Source organism: Ursus americanus, chromosome 28, assembly GCF_024610735.1.
Source record: "Ursus americanus isolate L20-20 chromosome 28, mUrsAme1.1.p, whole genome shotgun sequence".
Classification (NCBI taxonomy): Eukaryota; Metazoa; Chordata; class Mammalia; order Carnivora; family Ursidae; genus Ursus; species Ursus americanus.
Genome location: NC_142154.1, coordinates 28,899,127 through 28,925,672, shown reverse-complemented (window position 1 = coordinate 28,925,672; position 26,546 = coordinate 28,899,127). Strand labels below are relative to the sequence as shown.

At 43.0% G+C, this 26,546-nt stretch overlaps 1 protein-coding gene across 1 annotated transcript; it reads right to left on the bottom strand.

Moving 5' to 3' along the window:
- Positions 1–6,031: 6,031 nt before the first annotated feature.
- Positions 6,032–18,608, bottom strand: COX5A (cytochrome c oxidase subunit 5A). Its single transcript, XM_045795176.2, has 5 exons — positions 18,413–18,608; positions 12,336–12,452; positions 10,739–10,860; positions 7,799–7,921; positions 6,032–6,198 (listed from the first exon to the last, which is right to left on the bottom strand). The coding sequence occupies exons 1-4, from the start codon at positions 18,510–18,512 to the stop codon at positions 7,808–7,810; spliced, it is 453 nt and encodes a 150-aa protein (XP_045651132.1). The 5' UTR covers positions 18,513–18,608; the 3' UTR covers positions 6,032–6,198; positions 7,799–7,807.
- Between the last annotated feature and the right edge of the window lie 7,938 nt (positions 18,609–26,546).

The following is a 26,546-nucleotide window of genomic DNA, read 5'->3' as shown; positions in this document are numbered from 1 at the left end:
TATATATACTAGGAGTAAAACAAATGTAGCAAACTATTACTTTTTAATTTTTCAAAATAAAGAATAAGGAAAGAAAAAGCTTAAGACCTCATTCTGTTAGGGTAAAAGCCCCTTTCATCACCAAGCTGTGGAAGCATGTTTTTCTTCAAATTGTGAACATTACTGTCTACTTCTTTTAGGTGGAACTAGAGTCCATTAAGCTAACAGAGGTACCTGTTTTCCCCAGCACAGTAAAGGCATCAAATTTGACTTATAGACAATAGGGGAACTGACAGGACAAAACGGGCATTTGATAGGAGTAAGAGATTTATCAGTAGACTTAATTTATCTAATCACCTCTGCCTCTTAGTAATAGGCCTATGATTTAGAAGTTAGCTTGCTTTGAAAATAATTTCCATTCTTTTAGATTAGGGGTTGGCAAACTTTTCCTATAAATGGTCAGACAGAAAATATTTTTGACTTTGTGGACTTGCGGGTGTCACGCAGTATCTATCCCACCTACTCAGCTCTGCCACAGTAGTGCAAAAGCAGCCATAGAAACTGCACTACGGGGCGCCTGGGTGGCACAGCGGTTAAGCGTCTGCCTTCGGCTCAGGGCGTGATCCCGGCGTTATGGGATCGAGCCCCACACCAGGCTCCTCTGCTGTGAGGCTGCTTCTTCCTCTCCCACTCCCCCTGCTCCCTCTCTTGCTGGCTGTCTCTATCCTGTCGAATAAATAAATAAAATCTTAAAAAAAAAAAGAAACTGCACTACGCAAATGTACTTAACGCCACTGAACTACACACTTAAAATGGTTAAGATGGCAAATTTTATGTGTATTTAAGCACAATTTTTTAAAAACTCAAAAAAATCAGAGGCACCTGGGTGGTGCAGTCAGTTAGGCATCTGACTTCTGGTTTCAGCTCAGGTCCTATCTCAGAATCCCGATTATCAAGCACAGTGCTTAGAATGGAATCTGCCTTAAGACTCCCTCTGGGGACAGTAGGGTGGCTCAGTTGGTTAAGTGTCCGCCTTTGGCTCAGGTCATGATCCCAGAGTTCTGGGATGAGTTCCTGCATCAGGTTCCCTGCTCAGCAGGGAGCCTGCTTCTCCCTCTGTCTGCTGCTCCCCTTGCTTGTGCCATCTCTCTCTCCCTGACCAAAAAAAAAAAAAAAAAAAAAGACTCCCTCTGCTCCTGGGGGGTCTCGCTTGTGCATGCGCATGCACTCCACTCTCTCAAATAATCTTGGGACACCTGGGTGGCTCAGTTGGTTAAGCCTCTGACTTTGGCTCAGGTCATGATCCCAGGGTCTTGGGATCAACTGGTATCAAGTCCCGCATGGGGCTCCTCGCTCAGCGGAGAGCCTGCTTCCCTCTCTCCCTCTGCTGCTCCCCCTGCTTGTGCCCGCTGACAAATAAGTCTGTAAAAAACAAACAAACAAAAAACACTTAAAAATATATAAATAAAAGCTGAAAAAAGCAGCCACAGGTAATATGCTAATGAATACGTGGCAGTGTTCCAATAAAACCTTGCTTATGGGCAATGAATTTTGAATTTCATATAATTTTTTTAAAAGATTTTATTTATTTGACAGAGAGACAGCGAGACAGGGAACACAAGCAGGGGGAGTGGGAGAGGGAGAAGCAGGCTTCCCGCCCAGCAGGTAGCCCGATGCGGGGCTCAATCCCAGGACCCTGGGATCATGGCAGACGCTTAACGACTAAGCCACCCAGGTGCCCCTGAATTTCATATCATTTTCTGTCACAAAATCTTTTTATTGATTTTCAACCATTTAAAAATGTAAAAAACAATTCTTAGCCTGTGGGCAGCAGAAAGAGAGGTGATGGCCTGGATTTAGCCCAAGGGCCATAGTTTCCCACCCTTATCTTGGCAATAAAGGAGATACACAATGAGAGCAATTTTTAAAAAAGATTTTATATATTTATTTGACACAGAGAGAGGGAACAACCAGGGGGAGCAGCAGAGGGAGAGGGGGAAGCAGGCTCTCCGTTGAGCAAGGAGCCCCATGTGGGACTTGATCCCATGACCCTGGGATCATGACCTGAGCCAAAGACAGATGCGGGGCTCAATCCCAGGACCCTGAGCCAAAGACAGACGCTTAACCGACTGAGCCACCCAGGCACCCCAATGAGACCAATTTAAAAGGCAGTGCTTATTTCTGCAGTCTCAGGCACTGTTGTAACAAACTTTAAGGGGCTTAAAATTAAAAGTTAGCATTTACAATAAACTTAGAGCACCCATCTGTTTCGAGTAGCACAAATGACTTAGGCAAAAACAAAATGTAGAAATCTCAACAGAATGTAAGATGCAAAGAAAACAGTAACTTCCAGCGAGCTACCAATTCTTTCCAGCTCCATACAAAATCTCAGCATGTTGAAGAAGTGCCAACACTTTAACTACCACCATCTTTCCAATTACCCTCTTGGGACTTAAGATTTTGTCTGTCAGAAAGAGCAAACACAAGCACAGGGACCAGCAGGCAGGAGAAGCAAGCTCCCCGCCAAACAAGGAGCCCAATGCCGGACTCAATCCCGGGACCCTTGGATCATGACCTGAGCTGAAGGCAGATCCTTAACCAACTAAGCCACCCTGGCGTCCCAGGATTAACTATTCTTCAGGACTCCTCCCTCCTGCTTCATTGCCTAGAATCACTTCTTCACTACCTCTGATTCAGCCACAAGTTCATTATAAAAGCCATCACCCAAGCTGAAACACCCAAACCATGGAATATTATGCCCCATTAAAAAGCAGGAGACAGACTTGTATTAATTGATATAGAAAACTGTCTAGCAAAGGGGAGATAAACAGGTTTGTAAAGCAGCATGCAAAAGTATATACACACGCACAAAGGAGAAACGTCTGGAAAGACGGTCATCAGAATACTACCAGTGGTTGTAACTGGGTGGGTATTTCAGGTGTGTTTTATTTTTGTACTTTGTTTGATGAACATGTATCATCTTTAAAATGAGAACACCCAGGAGTGCCCGGGCGGCTCAGTCAAGCATCCGACTCTTGATTTCGGCTTGGGTCATGATCTCAGGCTTGTGGGATCAAGCCCCATGTCAGCTCAGTGCTGGGCATGGAGCCTCCTTGAGATTCTCCCCCCCTCACCCCACACTTGTGTGTTCTCTCTCATGCTCTCCACCTCTCTCTCAAAAATAAATAAAATGAGAAAACCCAGTAAAGGTATTTTTATTTTAAGGAAAAAAGACCACCATCAAAAATTCCTTTAAAAAATTTATTTATTGCAGTTGTGCTTAAATATAATTTGGAGATATTATAAAATATTTATTTACAGATGAAATGACATGATACCTGAGATTTGATTCAAAATATTTGGGGGGCGCCTGGGTGGCTCAGTTGGTTAAGCTGCTGACTCTTGATTCTGGCTCAGGTTATGATCTCAGGGTTGTGAGATTGAGCCCTGCATCGGGCTCTGCACTCAGCAGGGAGCCTGCTTGAAGATTCTCTCTACCTCTGCACCCCCTACTCACTTCACTCTAATAAATAAATCAATCTTCAAAATATTTGGAGTGGGGGTAAGTAAGAATATAGACGAAAAGTGTGGCCACATACTGGTAATTGCTGAAGTGGACTGATGAGTACCTGGGAACTTACAATACCCTTATCTTTGTAATTAACATTTTCTGTAAAAGTTACTCCTCTCTTTCCCACTAAATGTAGTTGCTTCTGCAATTTCAGCCATTAGACTACATTTGCCTCCAAATGATCTTAGAAATCCCCCCTTTTGCTGTTTCAAACCTTAAATCTTAAATTCTTTACTCTTTGGCTCTTTCCAGAACTCTATGCCTATCCTACCCACTGATGGCTGTAATTTGACAGGTCCGGAATCCAATGTATTTTTTTTTCTTAAAGATTTTTAAGTAATCTCTACACCCAGCGTGGAGCTTGAACTCACAACCCTGGGATCAAGAGTCATGTGCTCCCCTGAGCCAGCCAGTTGCCCCAAATGCAGTACTTTCTCTACCCTGCACCAAGCTCCTCTTTTTGCCAACTCCAATTTTCCCAAAAATGGTACTATCTCTGAAATCTGTAAAACGGCCTTCCTAAGAGCTCTGTTTCCCCCTCACTGAATTAGTAACTACACTTAAATATTTGACTCTCAAAGTCATCTCTGCCCATTTCTACTGCTACCATCCTGATTTAAAATACTTATTAAGTTAAAACTACACCAAATAACTTCCTAAATTGTGATCCTAACTCCAATTTCTCCAGGCTCTAAATCTCTCTCTCCTATTCACTGCTATTATCAAGTATCCGGCACAATGCTTGATATACAGTAGGCACTCAATAAACGTGGTGTGAAAACCATCATAGCACTCATTTCTTACCCTTGTAGATAGCTGTATACCTATGTTCCCTCCTCAGGCCCCTCCTATGATCTTAAGAGCAGAAACCATTTTCATCATTTTGCATTCCTCCTATAAGGTAAAAAGCCCATGATACTGACATGGCCCTTTTTCAGCTAGTTATAGTAAATCCTTTAGATCTGGGGAATTGCAAAAGCACATTTAAATGTGATTATGTATGCATATAGGCTAGCTGTCAAATAAAAAATCTCTCCTCCCCACCCCAATGGTGCAAAGGTCAGACATGTCATGTAATAAAATTACTATTTATTTACTTAAGATTTTTTTTTAAAGATTTTATTTATTTGACAGAGATAGAGACAGCCAGCGAGAGAGGGAACACAAGCAGGGGGAGTGGGAGAGGAAGAAGCAGGCTCATAGCAGAGGAGCCTGATGTGGGGCTCGATCCCATAATGCCAGGATCACGCCCTGAGCCGAAGGCAGACGCTTAACCGCTGTGCCACCCAGGTGCCCCTACTTAAGATTTTATTTACTTATTTGACACAGAGAGAGATAGCGAGAGAGGCAACACAAACGGGGAGAAGGAGAAGCAAGCTTCTCATTGAGCAGGGAGAGTGATGTGGGGTCCCATCCCAGGACCTCGGGACCATGACCTGAGCCTAAGGCAGACACTTTATGACTGAAGCACCCAGGTGCCCCTAAAATTACCTTTTAGATAAAGCTGTGGATAAATAAACACCCCCAATCCTTTAGGCTTCAACTTAAATGTAATTTCCTCTCACAGTACCTGTATGTATGTTCACAGAACTTTAAAAATCTCTGCCACGATGTCTTTATATAGGTGATTGTTCTGTTTATGACCCCACCCACCCCCATCTCTAGGATTTGGGAGGCAGACCTACGATGATGTCACCCCTAGGGGAAAGGAACCTGAAGAGAATCTGGAGGAAAAACAGAGCAGTGTGACTGGGACATTACACTACACGGAACGATGGGGGGAAAAGAGCTGCCTACGGAAGGGTCAAACCGAAGAACCATACCTGCCAACTGCACAAATAAGCATATATGGCTGTTTTAGTTTATTTACATTTCCACTTCTTTAAAAAAAGGGGGAGGGAGACATTTTGGTAGGGAACCAGTCTTTCATAAAGGTTATTTGTGTTGATACATACCAAAACGGATTTTACTAAGATTTCCTTACTTCGTTTTTAGAGAAAAGACAGCTAAACCTCAACCTACTATTAATCCTATTTCCCTGACACTGCAGTCTGAATGACTATACTAGAAGTCACTCAGACTTAGAACCTCTTTCTCCAACAGCTGGTCTCCAATAATATGGGACTTCTAAACTAAGACGGGATTTGTGTATTCTATTAATTCTCTCAAGAAGTAAACCCATTTATTTAGTTATCGAAGCACTGAAAATCTATCATATCCAGTTATTTGACATCCAAGGCTAATACTGCACTGCTAGAGAAGAACAGGAAGGGAAGGAAAAGGTCACTAAGAGAGAGGCTGGCTACCACATAGCACATCCTCAAGACTATCTCAATGATCACTTTTAAATTTCATGTCAGATGGTTTCCAGAGAATTAAGGCAGTTCTCTCAGGACGCAGTGGCAACAAAACCATGAAATCTATGGCTCTATGATGGCTCATTTTCTGCTTTTCAAAGCAAACACATGGAGCAATACCTAATTTCAGTTCAAACTCATTTCCCTTTTATTAAAGTCCAAGTTACCATTACATGGTTTGGTACTCAATAAAGGAAAACTTGTTCAAATAAGGTAATATGTTATCATCAGTATTTCCAGGTGATTGTTTACAATCAAGTAGCATTATGAATAAATCCTTGAGAAGCCCATCTGTAAGAGAAAACATGAAGAATTAGCTAGAAAATAAAGGAAAGGTAGAAATCTTATAAAAATAACCTTCTTTAGAGCAATAGTCCAGGGAAATTACTGCCTCTGTGTAGCCTCTTCCATTCTTCTTAATCCCGCCTGTAGCTAACGCACAAGGGAGTAGCTCTGTGGCTTTTTGGTTGTTTATACACCTAGTACTTACTGGGGTGATCCTCATAAAAGTGCTGGGGAGTTGCCCTTTAAAATTTTTTTTTAAAAGAAATCTATCATCACAGCTAGAATATATCCTATGTAATAAAGATATTCTGGACTCCTTGAAATACTAGATAAAATAAAAATTAAGCTGAAGTGTTTAGGTATCCTTTTAAGAGTCCATTATGGAATATGAACCACACACAAGAGCTTCAAAAATGTGAGGAGGAAATCTTCTATTCTGAATGCCTAGTTTTCTCACAGAAATCATTAGTACACACTTTAAAAAACAAAAAACAAAAAACAAAACCCTTCCATGTATTACAAAGGTGAGCTAAATGACTTCAGGGAGGTGGTGGTGACATGGGGGTAGACAAAGATAAAATTAAGACTCCTGCTCCAAAGCAACCTTTAACCAGGCTCGCTGGACCTTTATCTTGTGAGGGATCTGATATCAGCTCCTTCAATAATTTTGGATGCACTTTTATTGAAGCTTCTGTTCCGCTATTTTAAAAATGAATGTCCTCTTACTCTTAGGCAGCAAATCCTCCATTTAAGCCTCATTGTTTACCGCTGAGAAATAAATATAGCCTTAGTAAATGCCGACACAGGATGTGTGCCATATAACAGCAATGGACTCTGGAGCTGGACTGCCTGGCTTTAAGTGTTGGTTCCAGTACTAGCTATATGACCTTGGACAAAGTGCCACAGTTTCCTCATTAATAAAATAGTAAAATGGGAGTAATTATAATAGTAACTACCTCAAGGGATGGTTTCTGAGGGTTAAGTGAGTTAATATTTACAGAGCACTTAAAACAGTGCCTGACATAGAGTTATATACGCTATATGTGTTCAAATAAAATAAAAACAAGTCACTGCTTATCTATTTTCTGTTTTACAAAGGATTTTCTGCATGCTTCTCAGTGCCTAGACAATCTTGTGGCTAGTTCTATTACGTGCCGTCCGACAGAGAACAAAGTATTAAGTAAGTTTTTATTATCAGTGAATATTTACTTGACTGTTAAATTCTAATGTGGACACACAAAAATGAATGCATCAAATTAATAACACCCTATTACAAATAAACAGATGTATAAAAGCATGTGTGATGAACACCTTGTATGCAGATTACCTTCAGCTTGGGGGAGGTAAAGGAATGGAATTTTATGTTTGAAATATTTTATATAGATTTTTAATTAAGGAGGCTTCCTCTTCCCTTTACACTAGTAAGAGAGTAATTATAACAACTAGAAATGACAACTCCAGCTCCTTAAACTTACCACCATTAGCACTTTTTAAACCTTTATGTTCTTGGCCTCTAAGGAGGCCATTAAAAGGTCTTACACTCTGAGAAATTGAAATGTCATTCCCTGGATTCATTTCCTGCCTTATTCATTGGTGTGTTCCTTACCCATGGGGTTTACACTTTGTCAAGGCCTAGTTCCTCTGGAGTGGAGATTCCCAGTTCATTTAAAGTTGGTCTAAGTTCCTGGATGACGTAGGGGTAGATTTCCTTATGAGGTCCTGCTTTGTCCTGATGGCAAAGAAAATATTTACATTTAGCTCTCTGAAAAGCTGTCTCTATTTAAAAAATGAACTTGAGAAAGCTTTTAATCACATATGTAGAGGCTAGCAGCAGAGAATACAAGTCAGCTACTTTTAACTTATCAGTTCAATAAATAGAACAATTTATGCAGGCACTATTCAAAATAGGTTTTTAAGCACCTCAAGAATAACTAAGACCGTTAGACTAAATCCAGAAAAAAACAAAACATTTTAAAGCCTCAAGTTAATAGGAAAGGTGGTGATGACAGAATTTTGTGAAGATAATTAAACATGCCCAGCAGGCAACACGAATAATTAAGTTAACACAAGAAAAGTTTTTAAATTTGCTTCCAATTTGAGATCTTAACTGAATTAAGTACTGGTGCTGAATGGATTGATAGCCTACAGAACCCTTAATTATCTTACCCATTGTAGATAAAATAATGTCACACTTTCCCCCTTACAGACTTGAATTTCTTTCTTACAGACCATGTCCCTTCATGCAGAGCTATACTTAGAGCACTTATTTCCAGGGCAAGAGAGTTTTGACAAATACTCACCATAACATATAATTATACCTGTATTTTCACAAGCTTCCTCAGGGACAAATATTAAAAAGTCAAATGAGGGCCCCTGGGTGGCTCAGTCAGTTAAGTGCCTACCTTTAAGGGCTCAAGTCGCAATCCCAGGGTTCTGGAATCGAGCCCTGTGTCAGGTTCCCTGCTTATCGAGGAGTCTGCTTCTCCCTCTCCCTCTGCTCCTCCCACCGCCGCTCATGCGCCTGCACTCTCTCTCTCAAATAAAATCTTTAAAAAAAAGTCAAATCGACTAAGAGAGTGCCAAGCTGCTGTTCTTCTGCCTTTAACAAATCTACATCTCCTTAATTATATTTTCTAAAAAAGGTTTATTTCTGGGATGCCTGGTTGGGTGTCTGCCTTCAGCGCAGGTCATAATCCCAGAGTCCTGGGATCAAGTCCCACATTGGGCTCCTTGCTCAGTGGGGAGCTTGCTTCTCCCTCTGCCTGCTGCTCCCCCTGCTTGTGCTCTCTGACAAATAAAATCTTGAAAAAAAAAAAAAAGATATCTTTATTTGAGAGAGAGAGAGAGAGCAGGGTGCACAAGCAGAAGGAGGGGCAGAGGGAGAGAGAGAACCTCAAGCAGACTCCCCACTGGGCAGGGAGCCCGAAACAGGGCTCAATCCCATGACCCTGAGATCATGACCTGAGCCGAAATCAAGAGTTAGACACTCAACCAACTGAGCCACCTAGGTGCCCCTTAATTGTTTTGTTTTAAATTATAAAATTCTCGGGGCACCTGGGTGGCACAGCGGTTGGGCATCTGCCTTCGGCTCAGGGCGTGATCCTGGCGTTATGGGATCGAGCCCCACATCAGGTTCCTTTGCTATGAGCCTGCTTCTTCCTCTCCCACTCCCCCTGCTTGTGTTCCCTCTCTCGCTGGCTGTCTCTATCTCTGCCAAATAAATAAACAAAATCTTAAAAAAAAAAAAAAGTATAAAATTCTTGTTTAAAATGCAATGTATTCGTTTGTTCATTACAGAAAAATGAGGAACTATAATCAAAAGACAGAGGAGAAGGGATGCCTGGGTGGCTCACTTGGTTAAGTGTCTGCCTTCGGCTCAGGTCATGATCCTGGGGTCCTGGGATCGAGCCCTGCGTTGGACTCCCTGCTCAGCGGGAAAACTGCTTCTCCTCTCCCTCTGCCTGCCACTCTGCCTACTTGTGGTATCAAATAAATAAATAAAATCTTAAAAAAAAAAAAAAGGAGAGAGAGATAGAGGGTAAGTATATATCCTCCTACATTTTCATCTATGTATTCGTTTAAATAAAGTGGGGTCACACCATAAAAATCGTTTCATAATTTTAATATAGTATGAATTATTGGGGCGCCTGCCAGTTCAGTCAGCAGTGTGACTCTTGATCACAGGGTCCTGAGTTTGAGCTCCACGTTGGGTGTGGAGCCTACTTAAAATTAATAATAATATACTATGAATTGTTTAATGTTGAATGATTTCCATAACATTAATAGATAACCTCTTCTGGGAAGTCCCATCTTAAGAAACCACTAACAACATTTAACTTCATACCATAAATAGCACAAATAACCTTCGTATATCTTTTTTTTTTAAGATTTTATTTATTTATTTGACAGAGAGAGAGACAGCAAGAGAGGGAACACAAGCAGGGGGAGAGGGAGAAGCAGGCTTCCCACTGAGCAGGGAGCCCGATGCAGGGCTCGATCCCAGGATCCTGAGATCGTGATCTGAGCTGAAGGCAGACGCTCAACGACTGAGTCACTCAGGCGCCCCACCTTTATACATCCTTAATTATTTCCTTAAGATAAATTTTCAAATGGAATTGCTGGACAAAAGGTTATCAAGCAAAAATTTTAAAAGAAGATTTTATTTATTTATTTGACAGAGAGAGGGAGACAGCAAGCATGGGCAGGGGGAGTGGCAGAGGGAGAGGGAGAAGCAGACTCCTTACTGAGCAGGGAGACCAACTCGGGGTTAAATCCCAGGACCCTGGGATCATGACCTGAGCCAAAGGCAGACACTTAACTAGCTGAGCTACTGGTTGAGGGGCTTGAGGCACCCCTCAAGCACGATTTTTTAAAACCTTGCATAAATTCTGCCAAACTGCCCTCCAGAAAGAATGCAATGCACATTTCCTATAGCTGTAGGAACTAATTTTAGGTATTTTAACAAATTCAAAAACACAGGATATGTTGATACCTAACAAAAGCCCATCCACATCCGGAACAACTTTAGCACTGTTATTTCACTGACCTTAACAACCTCTAGGATGCGAACTGCACTAGCAAAATCATTTAACCGTCTGCACGCCCGTAAAGCAGCATCAATGATTTTGGGTTCTGGAACCAGATCATAGCCAACAAGCGTGTTCATCCCTGTCAAATTAAAAAGAGAAGCCATATTAACCTGGAATATCCTCATATCAACTACAATTTAATTACCTACATTTTTACTGAATCATAGACATGTGATCTTGTCTGTTTGGACTCTATTCTCTTGTCTATAAAATAAAATATCTACTTTAAAAAAATTCTAGATAATAAGATCATAGTGATCTTCCACAGTGAATTAGTGGAAAGAACATGCATGTAGTGGAACCATGCATGTAGTAGCATGCAGACTGAGATTTAAAAAAAAAACCAAAAAACCCAAGAGTTTTCTTAAATCCTGATACTATTTTCATAATAATTAGCTGGCTTCTTTTCAAACAAGAGGGTCATTTTCAACTCATATCCTTAACTCTTAGTAAAATGTGTATACTTTGGTTGCTTTAAAATAGATTTGATTGGAAAATAATCCAACAACAACCCAGGAAATGCTTAGGGAGAGTTAATGAAGCCCAAATGAGAACATTATGGAGATATAGAGAAGCATTAGTGCACATTCAACCAGAAAATGACTGGGCACGATTACTTTCAGCTCTGCACAAAATGACACATCATAAAATTTAAGATTCTCTTAATGGGAATAAAGAATTACTGTTCTTTTCATTACTGCTACTCAAGATTATTCAGTAGAATTTCCCTGGTTGCAACAAAATAAGTTATTATTACATTACTGCAGGTAAGTCTGAAGCACTTAGTGTCCTGCTTTTAGTTATTTTAATATATGTAAACAAAAAACACAATGACTACAATGCTAGAATACAGTCACAGAGACTGAACTCTTGGTCTGAGATAAATTACCTACACTTAGAATTAGTTACCTACTTGACTATTAGACTAGTTTATCATTAATATTACCTATTCATGTTCAATGTACAACTGCAAATTAGGAAAAACAACTTCTAGTTGTTTTTTGGAACACTAATTCAGGGCAAGACAAATCATAAATTAGAATAAAAATCACAAAAAGACCCAAACTATTGCCAAGAGTGGGAAGGAGAGCCAAATGACTACTTGCTTAACTTATCTAAAAGCTACAAAACTGGTAACTCTTGCTCATATTGATCTATCATTACAGCAGTGGTTTTCAGTCAGGGGTGACTTTGACCCCCAGGAGACATTTTTGGTTGGCACACCGGGGGTGGGGGTGTATGTGTGAGATGGTGGTTGGCACCTAGTAGGCTGAAGCCAAGGATGCAGCTAAACACCTTACAGTGCAAAGGACAGCCCTGCAACAAAGAATTATCTGGCCCAAAAAGTCAACTGTGTTTGCTTTAAAATGCTGCTTTACAGGAAACACTATGAAGGATATAAACTTTCCCAACTGCAAGCAGCATGACAATACCTAGTTTACTAGTTTACATGGGGCATATTTTCAAAATTGCTGCTTTCAACAGAGTAGTGAAAGACTACAAAGTAGTTGCCAATTCTATTCCAAAGCAGACAAATACACCTGTTCCAATTACCTTTACGCAATTCCCAGGCATCAATATCTGGCTTGTTGAAGTATGTCACCCAGCGAGCATCGAACTCTTCATCTGTCTCATGTGACCCATGGGAGTAGCAGCGAACTGACTGGACAGCTACAATGAAGAAAGAACAATGACTTCAATGTATAGAAAGAAATAATACTGACACGTCCTGTCAATACATTAAGTTTGTTTGTTTTCTTTTTTTTAACTGTGTTAAAATATATACAACATCAAATTTACCATCTTAACCACTTTTAAGTGTACAGCTCAGTGGTGTTAAATATATTCCATGCATCAAATTCTGAATCAACTATATATATCATGGTAGGAAAACTATTCAGCAGGTCAAATGAAACAAAATCTTATGTATTGATACGAAAAAAATCGTAAAAACTAAGCAAAGAAAAGCAAGTAGAACAAAAAGTACTACATATGTATGTTTACACGTTCCCCCCCAATGTGTGATGTAGCTTCAAATTGTTGAAAGTGGTCATCTTTGGAAGGAAAAACTATTTCTTTATATACTTCCATAATGTCTGAATTTCTATGATAAGCACAGTATTAATTCCCAGTTTTAAAAAAATGCCCATTTCAATTCTTAAGCAAATTTATAAGATGTATTTTTGATAAATTAAAAAGAAATCTTATGCTCTCCATTAAATTATATTCCAAAATAAATTATACATCCTGACAAAGCAATAGTAATTTAAAAAATTGTTTTCTCAAACTACAGTCCCTCCCTGCAAATTCTGATAAATCCCTTAAGAGGGAACATGTCCTCTCACTTAACAGCCAATGGAAAAAAGTGCTCTTTATCTAAGAAGTGAGAGTTTTAAATATAACATATTATATATATATATATATATATATATATATATATATATATATATATATATATATAATGACTGGGTGGCTCAGTCGTTAAGCGTCTGCCTTTGGCTCAGGGCGTGATCCCGGCGTTCTGGGATCGAGCCCCACATCAGGCTCCTCTGCTGGGAGTCTGCTTCTTCCTCTCCCACTCCCCCTGCTTGTGTTCCCTCTCTCGCTGGCTGTCTCTCTGTCAAATAAATAAATAAAATCTTAAAAAAAAAAAAAAAAAAAAAAAAAAAGGAATTCTGCTCCCTACATTGGGCAGCTGGGTGGCTCAGTTGGTTGAGCTTCCGACTCACGATTTCAGCTCAGGTCATGATCTCAGGGTCCTGGGATAGAGCCCAAGTCCCATGACCTGAGTCAGGCTCTGTGCTCAGCAGGAAGTCTGCTTGAGATTCTCTCCGTCTGCCCTTTCCCCACTCGTGCTCTCTCTCTCTCTCAAATAAATAAATAAAATCTTAAAAAAAAAAAAGATTTTATTTATTTATTTGTCAAAGAGAGAGATCACAAGCAGAGCAAGCGGCAGACAGAAGGAGAAGCAGGCCCCCGCTGAGCAAGGAGCCCAACGCAGGGCTTGACCCCAGGACCCTGGGATCATGACCTGAGCAGAAGGCAGAGGCTTAACCCACTGAGCCACCCAGGTGTCCCAACAAATAAATAAAATCTTAAAAACAAACAAACAAAAAACACACATTTAAAAGTAAACTCTGTCCCCAAAGTGGGTTTTGAACTTCCCATCCTGAGATCAAGAGTCACATGCTCTACGGACTCTGCCAGGCAGGGGCCCCTATCCTAAACATCCTTAAGGCAATAAATGACAGGAGAAAGAGCAGAGAAAAAGGAAACAAAACAGAAAAAGATAAAAAGGTGAAGACTAGCGAGTTCTGGAAATGGACTGTTACTAGCACATCAAGTGAAACGAGAATCACTTAAATTACCATTTGAGCCTGGAGCCAAATACCTGCCATTAGTCACAGAGGACCACAGCACAAGTTCCAATCTTCCCAGAGACATAAATTATCTCCATTATCCAAGCCCAGAATGAAGAAGGACATGTATATGAATGGGCTGGAATTCGCCATGCTTTAATTTCTTTTACAAGAAAAAATAATGTATCCCTAGACTTCAATGTATTTAGTAAGTACAAACATTTAATCAAAAGTATGTAGATATTTGGGGCGCCTGGGTGGCTCAGTTGGTTAAGCAACTGCCTGCAGCTCAGGTCATAATCCCAGGGTCCTGGAATTGAGCATCGGGCTCCCTGCTCAGTGGGGAGCCTGCTGCTCCCTCTACCTCTGCCGCTCCCCCTGCTTGTGCTCTCTTGTTCTTGGCCAAATAAATAAAATCTTAAAAAACAAAAAACAAAAAAACAGAAGTATGTGGATATTTAATAACGCTTACAAGACTAATATTCACATTTAATATATCAGAAAGTGTAAGTCACAACAACCTTCTAACCAACCCACTGTTACCAAAAATTTATAAGCTACCTTTTTCAAAAACTGTAATTATCCTTAGCTTAGGGGTACCTGGTTGGCTCAGTAGGAAGAGCATGTGACTCCTGATCTCGGGGTCATGAGTTCGAGCCCCACGCTGAGTGTAGAGATTACTTAAATAAATAAATACATTTTAAAAATTTATCCTTACCTGAATACTTAAAGCACGGTATAAAATTTTATAATCACTTCAGAAGACTGTTTAGTGCTTCTTTTTTTCTTTCTTCTTCTTTGGTTTTTTTTTTTTTTAAGATTTTATTTATTTTCTTGTCAGAGAGAGAAAGAACATAAGCAGGGGGAGCAGCAAGCAGAGGGAGAAGCAGGCTCCCTGCTGAGCAAGGAGCCTGATGTTGGACTCCATCCCAGGACCCTGGGATCATGACATGACCTGAGCGGAAGGCAGATGCTTAATCAAATGAGCCACTCAGGCACCCCTTTAATGCTTTCTTATCAAGTTAAACACACACCTACCATACTGCTCAATAAATCCACTTTTACGTGTTTACCCAAGAAAAACGAAATAATATGTATTCCTTCCCCAGAGGTAATTATTACATGTACCTTTCTTACTACCCAGAAAAGTGTTTCATACCCATCTCCTTTAGCTTAAACATTTCTACAAACTCAATCTAGAAAGTTATTTCTAACACTACGTTTTGGCATTCAGTTAAGTACTCTATTAAAAAACAAAACAAGGGGCGCCTGGGTGGCACAGCGGTTAAGCGTCTGCCTTCGGCTCAGGGCGTGATCCCGGCGTTATGGGATCGAGCCCCACATCAGGCTCCTCCGCTATGAGCTTGCTTCTTCCTCTCCCACTCCCCCTGCTTGTGTTCCCTCTCTCGCTGGCTGTCTCTATCTCTGTCAAATAAATAAATAAAATCTTTAAAAAAAAACAAAACAAAAAACAAAAGGGGCGCCTGGATGGCTCAGTTGGTTAAAGTGTCTGCCTTTGGCTCAGGTCATGATCCCAACGTCCTGGGATCAAGCCCCACATCGAGGTCCCCGCTCAGCGGGGAGCCTGCTTCTTCCTCTCCCTCTGCCCCTCCACCCTGTTCATGCTCTCTCTCTCAAATAAATAAAATCTTTAAAACAACAACAAACAACCAAAAACCTAACATGCTTAGAAAAATTAATCCCTTTAGTTTTAAGTTTAGTTAAATTAGATAGCTTTCCACTTAATAACTAATCAGCTCAGATAAAGCCCCCAAACGGACTTTTGGTGTTGGTAATTCTAGGAGAAAGGGAAAGAAATGAGTAATGCAAAGGGCACACGAACAAGCTCAAACGAAGGACTGTTGAGGTGCAAGCCGGAAGAGCAGCCATGAACTTTGGGGGGCTGGAAATCTAGAAATGTAGTAATGCAGAAAAGGTTGGAAGGTGATTAGAAAGTGCTACCTAAATCAAGGCCTGCGGCAAGACAGGGAAAGAGAAAACTCCCCCCCACTCTTCCTAAGTTATCAGTCAGGATGTAGGAGCCAGGATTGTTTAAGTTTTCAGGGTTGACTAAAGAATCTAACCACTGTTTTAAAACATTTTAATTCAGCAGTTATTGGAAAACAATGTTTCAAGTTGGAGGCTTCTGGAATGTGGGATGCTACTTAACTAGAGCAAACCTGAGGCCCCTCAGGTTAACCCCTCCAGGGCTCACTCTCTTTTTAAAAGATTATATTAATTTAATTACTTATTTATTTACTTGACAGAGAGAGAGCGAGCGAGCACACAAGGACGTGGAGCAGCAGGCAGAGGGAGGAGACACAGGCTCAATCCCAGGACCCCAAGCTGAAGGCAGAGGCTTAATTGAGCCACCCAGAAGCCCCTCAGAGCTCTCTTTCAAGTATACTCACACTTGGCCTTGAACAGCCTCATCCAAAAAATTTTATTCTTTTTGACTTTCAATTTATAAAACCTGTTTAGTTTTATGTGGATAACAAACTCTGATAATTTACAAAAATGAAATCCACTATAATAAAACAAATACATATTTAAGCATTGTGCCAGGCAAGATACTAAGAGCTACATTATTTCATTCAAACCTCACAACTACCAAACACCCTGATTTTAGAGATGAGGCAACTGAGTTTTAATGTTAATTAACATGTCCAAGGTCACACAACTAGAAAGTAGCTGACATAAATGTAACCAACACTACCTCCTTGTGGCAAACACGTCTACGGGACAAACACCTAAAATAAAGATTTTCGTTTATAAATCATATCCAAGAGTGGAAACAGAACGCCTAGGAGATAAACCAACATGTTCAAACTTACTAAGAAAAGAGGAATCCCCTTAATCTACAGTTTGCCAAAAATATCTGCCTTTTTCCCAGACTGCCACAAAATGTAGCAGTTCTTTTGAAGAAGTCAAAAGAAAACTCCCCAAAAGGCATCTATATGAAAAAACTGTAGTACTTCAGCATGTAGATAAGGAAAAAAAGCAAAAAACATAAAATTTGACAAACATCAGGATGGGGAAAAAATAATTACAGCTAAGAAACTGAAAGCAGTTCCACCACTAGTAAAGGAACCAGTTTCCCAAGATGGGCCTCAATTTCCTCCTCCATAAAATAAGGCAGTCTTCATAAAGTACATGCCAGCCTTACTGTCCTATGAGAAATTACACAAGATAAAATCTAAACTGAATGAAGAGAAACACATTTCTTAGGTTCTGAAGGGTCTAGTTATTAACACTCAAGAGTCAAGAGAACAATCTTACTAGTTTTGAGTTTGAGTTCATACATTTAAATTTGCATGCTTAGGGCCTAAATTTCACATTGCAGCATATCATGGACTAAGATCAAAGAGCAGTTACACAACTAAAAGTACCCTGCTGGAAACAGAGTCTCCCCAAACACAGGGGAAAAGCACAGTTAAGAGAGAGGAATCAGCAGCACATCTCATACCGCAGCAATCAGGTTTCCGACTGAATGCAAAAAAACCCAAACCAAACCAAACCAAAAAACCAGCTTCCCTTATATTTGTAGAACCCAGTATTCCTGAGTCTGTGGTACCCAATTTTCGAAAGAGTAATATTCTTATCCTAAGACCTATCAATATTCAGGCTCTCTTCCAGACCTCAGGAAACGACCATACATGGAGAGCTATCGTAAAAATGGAAAAATTAGAACGTGGCACAGCAGTCTCTAAAACGACAGAACGGTCTGTGAAGATGACATACAAAACGCTAACCGAGACAGGCCTGATAAAAAAAGTATACTGTGTCCCTCAAAGAAACATTTGGTGTCCGTGCCCGGGTCTCCGGAAGGGCTACCCCTACCCCTACACGGATTGCGACGCGCCCGGCGGCTCAATGTCACCTTCGCCGACGCGCTGTAGGCCCGCGGCGGACACTCCCAGTCAGGTGGCTGCAGGGGTCAGCGCCGGGGCACGGTCACGGCCCGGGGACCGAAGGGGTCCAGCGGGCGCGGGAGGCGCGCTGCGCCCCTTCCTTGAGGCCCACAGCAAGTCCACACCTGACCGGTCAGCGGTGCCCGCACTAGGAAGTCGCGCTGGGGGAGGCCCGGGGGGCCGCGTCTTCGAGTCCCCCATAAGTGGAGGCGGCGGGGAGTGCAGCCAGCGGTCACCAGGTTCATCCGCCCGCCCGCAGGGCAGGGGCTAGGCCGCGGGGCGAGCCTGCCCTCGAGTGGCGGCGGGGGCCCAGGTCACCGCAAGGACACGCGGGCGCTAGCAGTGGCGGCAGGGGCCTTACCGGCGGCGGGGCCGGGGGCCGGGGCTGAGTACAGGAGGCCTCGAGGGCTGGCACGGGCGGCTGCGGCTACAGCGCAACGGCGGAGAGCGGCGCCGAGCATGACGGCGATGGCGGCGCGCAGTCCAAGGCTGAAGGGAAGCCGGGTGTGAACTCACGGGCCGCTCCAGAGCTCGCGGGGGCCGGACTCACGCACCGACGCACGGCGGGCGGAGCGTGAGGTCCCGCCCACTGCGGCGCTCGCGCCTTGGCGGGCGGGAGCACCACGCGGATGCGAGCGGGCTACGGCGGCGCGCTAAGGACAAACGATTTCAACGCTGTGCCCGCCCCGCCCCGCCCAGTCTCTGGTTGCGGCCTTCTTCGAGCCAGGATGTCAGTGAGGTGAAGGGGCCTGGCGGTGGACCGTATAGTGGTTCAAGTCCGACTCGGAAACGAGTCCGTCAACCCAAAATAGGAGTAATAAGTGGCTCCTGGCGGGCTCAGTCGGCAAAGCATGCAACTGTTGATCTCGGGGTCTTGAGTTGGAGCCCCAAGTTGGTCTTAGAGATTACTTAAGGAAATAAAGAGATTTAAATGGGAGTGTTTACAAGGATAGCAATAAGTTATAATAAAAATACCTTCTTCATTGGGGCACCTGGGTGGCTCAAATGGTTAAGCGTCTGTCTTCAGCTCAGGTCATGATCCCAGGGTCATGGGATCGAGCCCCACGTCAGGCTCCCTGCTCGTCGAGGAGCCTGCTTCTCCCTCTCCCTCTGCTGTTCCCCCACTTGAGCTGTCTTGCTTTCTCTGTCAAATAAATAAATAAATAAATAAATAAATAAATAAATAAATAAATAAATAAATAAATAAATAAAATCTTAAACAAAAACAAACAAACACACCTTCTTTGTTAACCTCTTCCCTGTTGGAGCCTAAAATAAGAAAATGAGGAAAAACATAACTGCTTACATGTAAAGGATCTTAGTAACTATTCTTTTTTTTTTTTTTTAAAGGTTTATTTATTTGACAGAGATACAGAGAGAAAGGGAACACAAGCATGCGGAGTGGGAGAGGGAGAAGCAGGCTTCCCGCTGAGCAGGGAGCCCGACATGGGGCACTATCCCAGGACCCTGGGATCAAGACCCGAGTCGAAGGCAGACGCTTAACCATCTGAGCCACCCAGGTGCCCCAGTAACTATTCTTTTATCACAAACCCGCAAGCATTAAAAAATGAGTTTAGCCACTTCACTACAGATCAGGAAACAGACTCAGAAAGCAGGTTGCTTGCTGGCAATCAAGGCCCTCAAATCCCCAGTTCTGAGGACTTACCTGGATGTTTGTTGTATACCAATTTATGATTTCAAATCCGTGTTTTGAAAGCTTGTCTTGGACAAAGTTGTTCATGGTTTGAATTTGTTTAGAATAACTTATTTTAATGAAATTGCTTTGAAGTTGGATATTAAAACTTTCTCTCTTTTTTTAAGATTTTATTCGACAGAGAGAGACAGCCAGCGAGAGAGGGAACACAAGCAGGGGGAGTGGGAGAGGAAGAAGCAGGCTCATAGCAGAGGAGCCTGATGTGGGGCTCGATCCCATAACGCCGGGATCACGCCCTGAGCCGAAGGCAGACGCTTAACCGCTGCACCACCTAGGTGCCCCTGGATATTAAAACTTTCTAATGGAAGTTGCACCTGGAGCCGAAAAGACTCAGGTCGTTGGCAGCTTAGTAAGGGCGGTGGTGTCTATCACCTGATGGGCTTTTAAACTTTATAAAGAATTTGTGAGGACTTAGCGAGAGCGTCCCCTCCGGACAAAACTACCCTTTGCTGTTCTCGGAAGAACCTGAGGCACTTGCTCCTGCCATGGCCGGGCTGGCTGCTCTTGGTTGGCAGTGGTGTTAAACCACACAGCAGTCTCAGGGAGATAAGGGACATCTGTTCCCACCTTGGCAAGGCTACTCCTTATAGGCAGTGGCACAAACCACGTAATGCTCCCTGGAGAAATAACCTTTAAAGCAGCCTGCTTTGCTCACCAACACCAGTGTCTTGGCCTGCTTGCTATGTGCCCAATAGTGAGGGATCTAGGCAGGCCGCTGATATCCCGCTTCTAGTTGGAGGGACTGACTCTACCAAGAACCAACTCGTAGAAAGGTTCACCTCAACTAAATGTGGACTTTATTTCTTTCATCTCCACTTTGTCTGGAACAGTAGTGTAATTAATCTGTCATTGGTTCGGAGTATGTTATTTTTTATTGGCTCCATAAGAGACATTATCCTGTATGCTATTGGCTTGTGAAGTATTATTGTAAATTATAATTAACACAGTGAACCTGTGTTAAGTAAATTATTGGCAAAGACAATTTCAGTCTCTGTGCGTAATTTGCCTCAAATAAAACAGTAGTTCTGGCCAAATGCCTGCCCCCAAATCCCTACAGGAGGGCTCCTATAAAGGACAGCTCTGAATGGGTTTTTTTTCTTTTAAGATTTTATTTATTTATTCGACAGAGACAGCCAGCGAGAGAGGGAACACAAGCAGGAGGAGTGGGAGAGGAAGAAGCAGGCTCACAGCAGAGGAGCCTGATGTGGGGCTCGATCCCAGAACACCAGGATCACGCCCTGAGCCGAAGGCAGACGCTTAACCGCTGTGCCACCCAGGCGCCCCTGAAATGGGTTTGATCACATTCCAAGGCTCTTAACATCTAATCTGGCCTTATTAATTACATTGTGACTTTGAGCTCCTGGGCAGTGGGGCCATTTCCCCAGGCCTGAATTACCACGCTGCCACCCGGAGTTAATGAGACAGTCTCTTGTCTTGGTATCCTTCATTTTCTACCCCTGAACTCACTGAGGGAAGAAAAAAATGGACATTCAGGCTCCTCTTCCTCACTCTAGGCCCTTTCTCCTGGGTATGAGCATCTGCCTTTCTCTTTTCCCTCCCTAGCAGTGTGGCTTTAGGGGGTATGATCCTGGCTGGTAAAAGGATAAAAAAACTTTTCTTTTCGGGGCGCCTGGGCGGCTCAGTCGTTAAGTGTCTGCCTTCGGCTCAGGGCGTGATCCTGGAGTTCTGGGATCAAGCCCCACGTCAGGCTCTTCCACTGGGAGCCTGCTTCTTTCTCTCCCACTCCTCCTGCTTGTGTTCCCTCTCTCACTGGCTGTCTCTCTCTATGTCAAATGAATAAATAAGATCTTAAAAAAAAAATTAAAAAAAAAAAAGCTTTTCTTTTCAAAGCACCTGCCCTCAGCTTCTTCCACCAGCCAAACCAAAGGACATTTGGAGAAGCTTTAACCTCACTGCATTTCAATTAATATTCATCAAATCAAGAGCTGGAAGCTCAGGATGATGTCAGGGCTCCCATAAATAAGAAAGTACTGGTTGGGGTATGTTTGCGCCTGAATCCCAACTGGTCTCTCCCCTTTGCCTACAGTGCCTTAGATTGGCTACTAGAGTGTCGTTTAATACAATTACGGCTATAATTTATTATGTGTCTCTGCATGCTGCATACTATTTTTTTATTTATATTTTTTAAAATAAATTCTACCCCCAACATGGGGCTCGAAGTCTTAATTCCAAGATCAGGAGTCACATGCTCTATCAACTGAGGCAGCCAGGTGCCCCTGCAAACTGTTATCCCCTCTAAGCCTCATAACAGCCCTGTCAGATAAGCATTTATCTGTTTTATGGATGGAGGAATAGACTCAAAGGGCACTTGCCCAAGAATCACACAGGTCATAAATCGTTCTTAGATTTGAGGCCAGGTTTGTCTGATTCCAGAAATTGTGGGGTTTTGCCCCACAAAGGTAGGTTTTGACAGCTTCTCAAAGCCCCTGCTACCTTGGGGGCAGTTCTCAGCCCTCATCACCAGTCTTCATTTTCTATTGCTGCATAACAAGTTACCATAAACTAAGCAGTTTAAAACAATTTCCATTTATTATTTCCCAATTTCTGTAGGTGAGAAGTCCAGGCATGGCATGAGTGGTTCTCTGTTCAGGGTCTCACAAGACTGAAATCAAGATGTCAGGTCTGAGGTCTCATCTGAAAATCAGAGTCCTCTTCCCTGCTTGTTCAGGTGGTCGGCAGAATTCGGTTCCTCACAGTTGTAGGACTGAGTGCCCATTATTTCTTGCTGGTAGCCAAGAGCCACTGTCAGCTCTTACCACATGGCCCCTCCATAGGCCCTCTCACAGTACCGCAGCTTACCTCTTTTAAAGACTTCATCTGATTAAGTCAGGCACATCCAGAGAAACCTTTCTTTTGATTAACTCAAAGTAAATGGATAAGTAGCCTAATCTTGGAAATGATATCCCATCAAATTCGCAGATTCTGCCCCAATTATACAAGCTATGTACACCAGCAGGGATGAATCTTAGGGGCTGTCTTTGAATTCAGCCTACCGCACCACTTGGGGGGTAGGCCCTGCTCCTTCCCAAGTTTTCCCCCAGCTGGGCCCCCAGACCCCAGTCCATTCTGTTGTTTCTGGTGGGTGCTCCTTCCCAGAAGGGTTGAGGCCAGACATCCTGGCTCTTGCCCAAAGCCATCAGGGTCTTTGGTCTCTTCCTATCAACGTCTGCCCTAAATCTTTTTCTTTTCATTTCTTTTTTTTTTTAAAGTTTCCTTTTATTTATTTATTTATTTTAAAGATTTTATTTAAAGATTTGACAGAGAGAGAGACAGCCAGTGAGAGAGGGGACACAAGCAGGGGGAGTGGGAGAGGTCTGAAGAAGCAGACTTCCAGTGGAGCAGGGAGCCCGATGCGGGGCTCGATCCCAGGACTCTGGGATCATGTCCTGAGCCAAAGGCAGACGCTTAACGACTGAGCCACCCAGGCGCCCCCTAAATCCTTTTCTGTCCCTCTGGAGGAGCAGCTGCTGGGCTTCAGATGCCTCAGGGATGTCAAGGCCACCAGCTGATGAGCCCATCAGCTTCTGCTGTAGCCTGGAGCCTTCATCCTGGAGGAGCTGTGATGAGGCCTTTCTGACGCGTGCAGAGGGGACAGATGATGGTATTGAGGAACTTGTGAGGACAAAGGCATCATTCCACCCTGGGAATTTCTAGTAAAGGGAAGATCACAGTCCAGAAAAGCTCTTATTTTCTCTGCTGGGAATGAAGTGTGTACTGGCAAAAAGCGAATGCTGCCTGTCAAGGCCGGGAGTCGCCCTTGAGGCCAGTAGTCTGACTGATCCTACATTGTTTCCCTTTCCTCCGGCCGGCCTTGAGCACCTCCAGTGATGCGGATCCCACTGCTAGGGGGATGGGGATCTATGAGAGAAGGCACCTGAGAGAATGACATTCTTGCTGCTACTGAATTATTGCTCTGCCACATGCCCTTAGACAAGTTACTTCACTTTCTTTAGCCACTTTCCTCATCTATAAAATGGGAATAATAATGGAACCTACCCAATAGGTTATTGGGCAGATTTCGTAAGATGTATGTAGTGCATGGAAAACATGGTCCTGGCAGGCACATGGTCAGGGCACATTGTCAGGGCTCAATAAATGGTGAGTAGAAAAAGCATTTTCCTCGTGCGCCTGGGTGGTTCAGTCAGTTAAGTGTCTGCCTTCAGCTCAGGTCATGATCCCAAGGTCCTGGGATGGAGCCCCACATCGGGCTCCCTGCTCGGCAGGGAGCCTGCTTCTCCCTCTCCCTCTGCTGCTCCCCCTGCTTGTGCTGTCTCTCTCAAATAAATAAATAAAATCTTTTTTTTTTTTAAGTATTTTGCTGTTGTAAAATTACAGTTCTTTTCCCAGGGCAGAGCGGCTTGTGATATGGGGGACAAGGCATAGAGGTGATGTGGATAAATACACCAGCTTGGTTGCCTGAGAATCAGGGAGAAGGGGTGGTAGAAGGAAGCAGCCTTCAAAAGTAATCCTGTGGGGCCACCGTTAGGAGGCTGGCTTTATTTATTTAAGATTTTATTTATTTATTTAGACTTTGTCAGAGAGAGAGAGCACAAGCAGGGGGAGTGACAGGAACAGGGAGAAGCAGTCTTCCCGCTGAGCAAGGAGCCAGATGCCGGACTTGATCCAGGACCCTGGGATCATGACCTGAGCCAAAGGCAGATGCTTAGTTGACTGAGCCACCCAGGCATCCCCATTAGGAGGCTTTAGTGGGGGGCGCCTGGGTAGTGCAGTCGTTAAAGCGTCTGCCTTCGGCTCAGGGCGTGATCCCGGCGTTCCGGGATCGAGTCCCACATCGGGCTCCTCTGCTGGGAGCCTGCTTCTTCCTCTCCCACTCCCCCTGCTTGTGTTCCCTGTCTCGCTGGCTGTCTCTGTCAAATAAATAAATAAAATCTTAAAAAAAAAAAAAAAGGAGGCTTTAGTGGTTATTTTTCACAGTGTAGTTACTTATTTCTAGTATGTGATTTCCTAATCAGAAAATCATTAAAGGATATAATTTTTATTGAGATATGACTTATATACTATAAGATCCATCTTTTTGAACTGTACAGCTCGGTTGTAATATATTCGCTCTGATGTGTAATCACTAATTCCAGAACATTTTCATCACCCCAAAAAGAATCTCTGTACCCAATGGCACCCACCAACCCTATCCTAAGCAACTAGTAATCTACCTTCTCTCTATGGATTTACTTATTCTGGGCATGTTATATAAATAGACTCATACAATATGTATTTTTGTGTGTGTCTGGTATCTTTCACTTAGCATAATGTTTTCAAGGTTCATCTATGTTGTAGCATGAATCAGTACCTCATTCTTTTTTATGCCAGAATTATACTCCATTATGTGGATATACCTTTGTTTACCCATTCATCAGTTCACGGACATTTGAGTTGTTTCCATGTTTTGGCTGTTAGGAATAAGGCTGCTATGAACATTGTGTACATGTTTTCATATGGATGCATATTTTCAGTTCTTTTGGGTATACCTGTAGGAGTATCGTATGGGCCAAATGGTAACTGTATTGAAGAGTTGACAAATTATTCCCAAGCAGCCTCTACCACTTTGCATTCCTTTTTTTTTTTTTTTAAAGATTTTATTTATTTATGTGACAGAGAGACAGCCAGCAAGAGAGGGAACACAGCAGGGGAGTGGGAGAGGAAGAAGCAGCCTCCCAGCCCAGGAGCCCGATGTGGGACTCGATCCCGCAAAGCCGGGATCACGCCCTGAGCCGAAGGCAGACGCTTAACGACTGCGCTACCCAGGCGCCCCTACCACTTTGCATTCCTGCCAGCAATGTACGCAGGTTGCAATTTTTCCAAATCCTTATACTTTTTTTTTTTTTTTAAACAAAGAAAGCGAAGTCTCTGTAGCTGATTGAGCTGGATCCCACATGCTGTTTCCTTTCTGGAAACAGGGCCCAGGGCAGGGAAGCTCTGTGCTGTATTAGGGGCCGGTCTCCCTCTGCCTCCCGGCTCTGGGCGCTCACTCTCTTTCCCAGAACCACCTCTAGGGGGCAGCTCACAACAGTTCTTTAACAGTTGTTTTCTCTCCAGAAAAGGGTTCCAACTGGCTGGCTGAACGTGAAGGGAAAGAGAAGGGGATTTAATTTTATGTCTCTCCTACCAGTTTGAGTGCTGTTCTCTGTATTTTAGCTCAGGGAATAGTCAACCCTGATTAACTATAAAAAAATCATATGAGGATCTAGGGGCACCTGAATGGCTCAGTTACAGCATCTGTCTTTGGCTCAGGTCATGATCCTGGGGTCCTAGGATCCAGCCCAGTGTCGGGCTCCCTGCTCAGCAGGGAGTCTGCTTCTCCCTCTGCCCCTCCCCCAGCTCATCCTCTCTCTCTCTCAAATAAATAAATAAAATCTTTAAACAAACAAAAAAAATCATGGGGATCTTATTTTTTTTTTTTTAATTTTTTCCCAACCATGGCTGGGAAGCAAGATATTATATCCTTTATCCCACAGTAATCTGGCCCATTTTGCAGATGAGAAAGCTGAGGCTCAGAGAAGAATGAACTTGCCCCAAATCACAGCTTTTCCCCAAAGCCTGTATGTTCAATATGACATCAGGCATTACATTTGATAGCACAGGCCTGCAGAGCGGAGAGCCTCTTTCATGTAGAACTGGAAATCTGATAACAAGGACCTTGGCAAACACCCTACATTCCTCTTCTCTATTTCCACTGAATGTGGTGAGAATATGTATTGTATTTAATTCCTAAGACTGTTATAACAAAATGCCACAGGCTGGG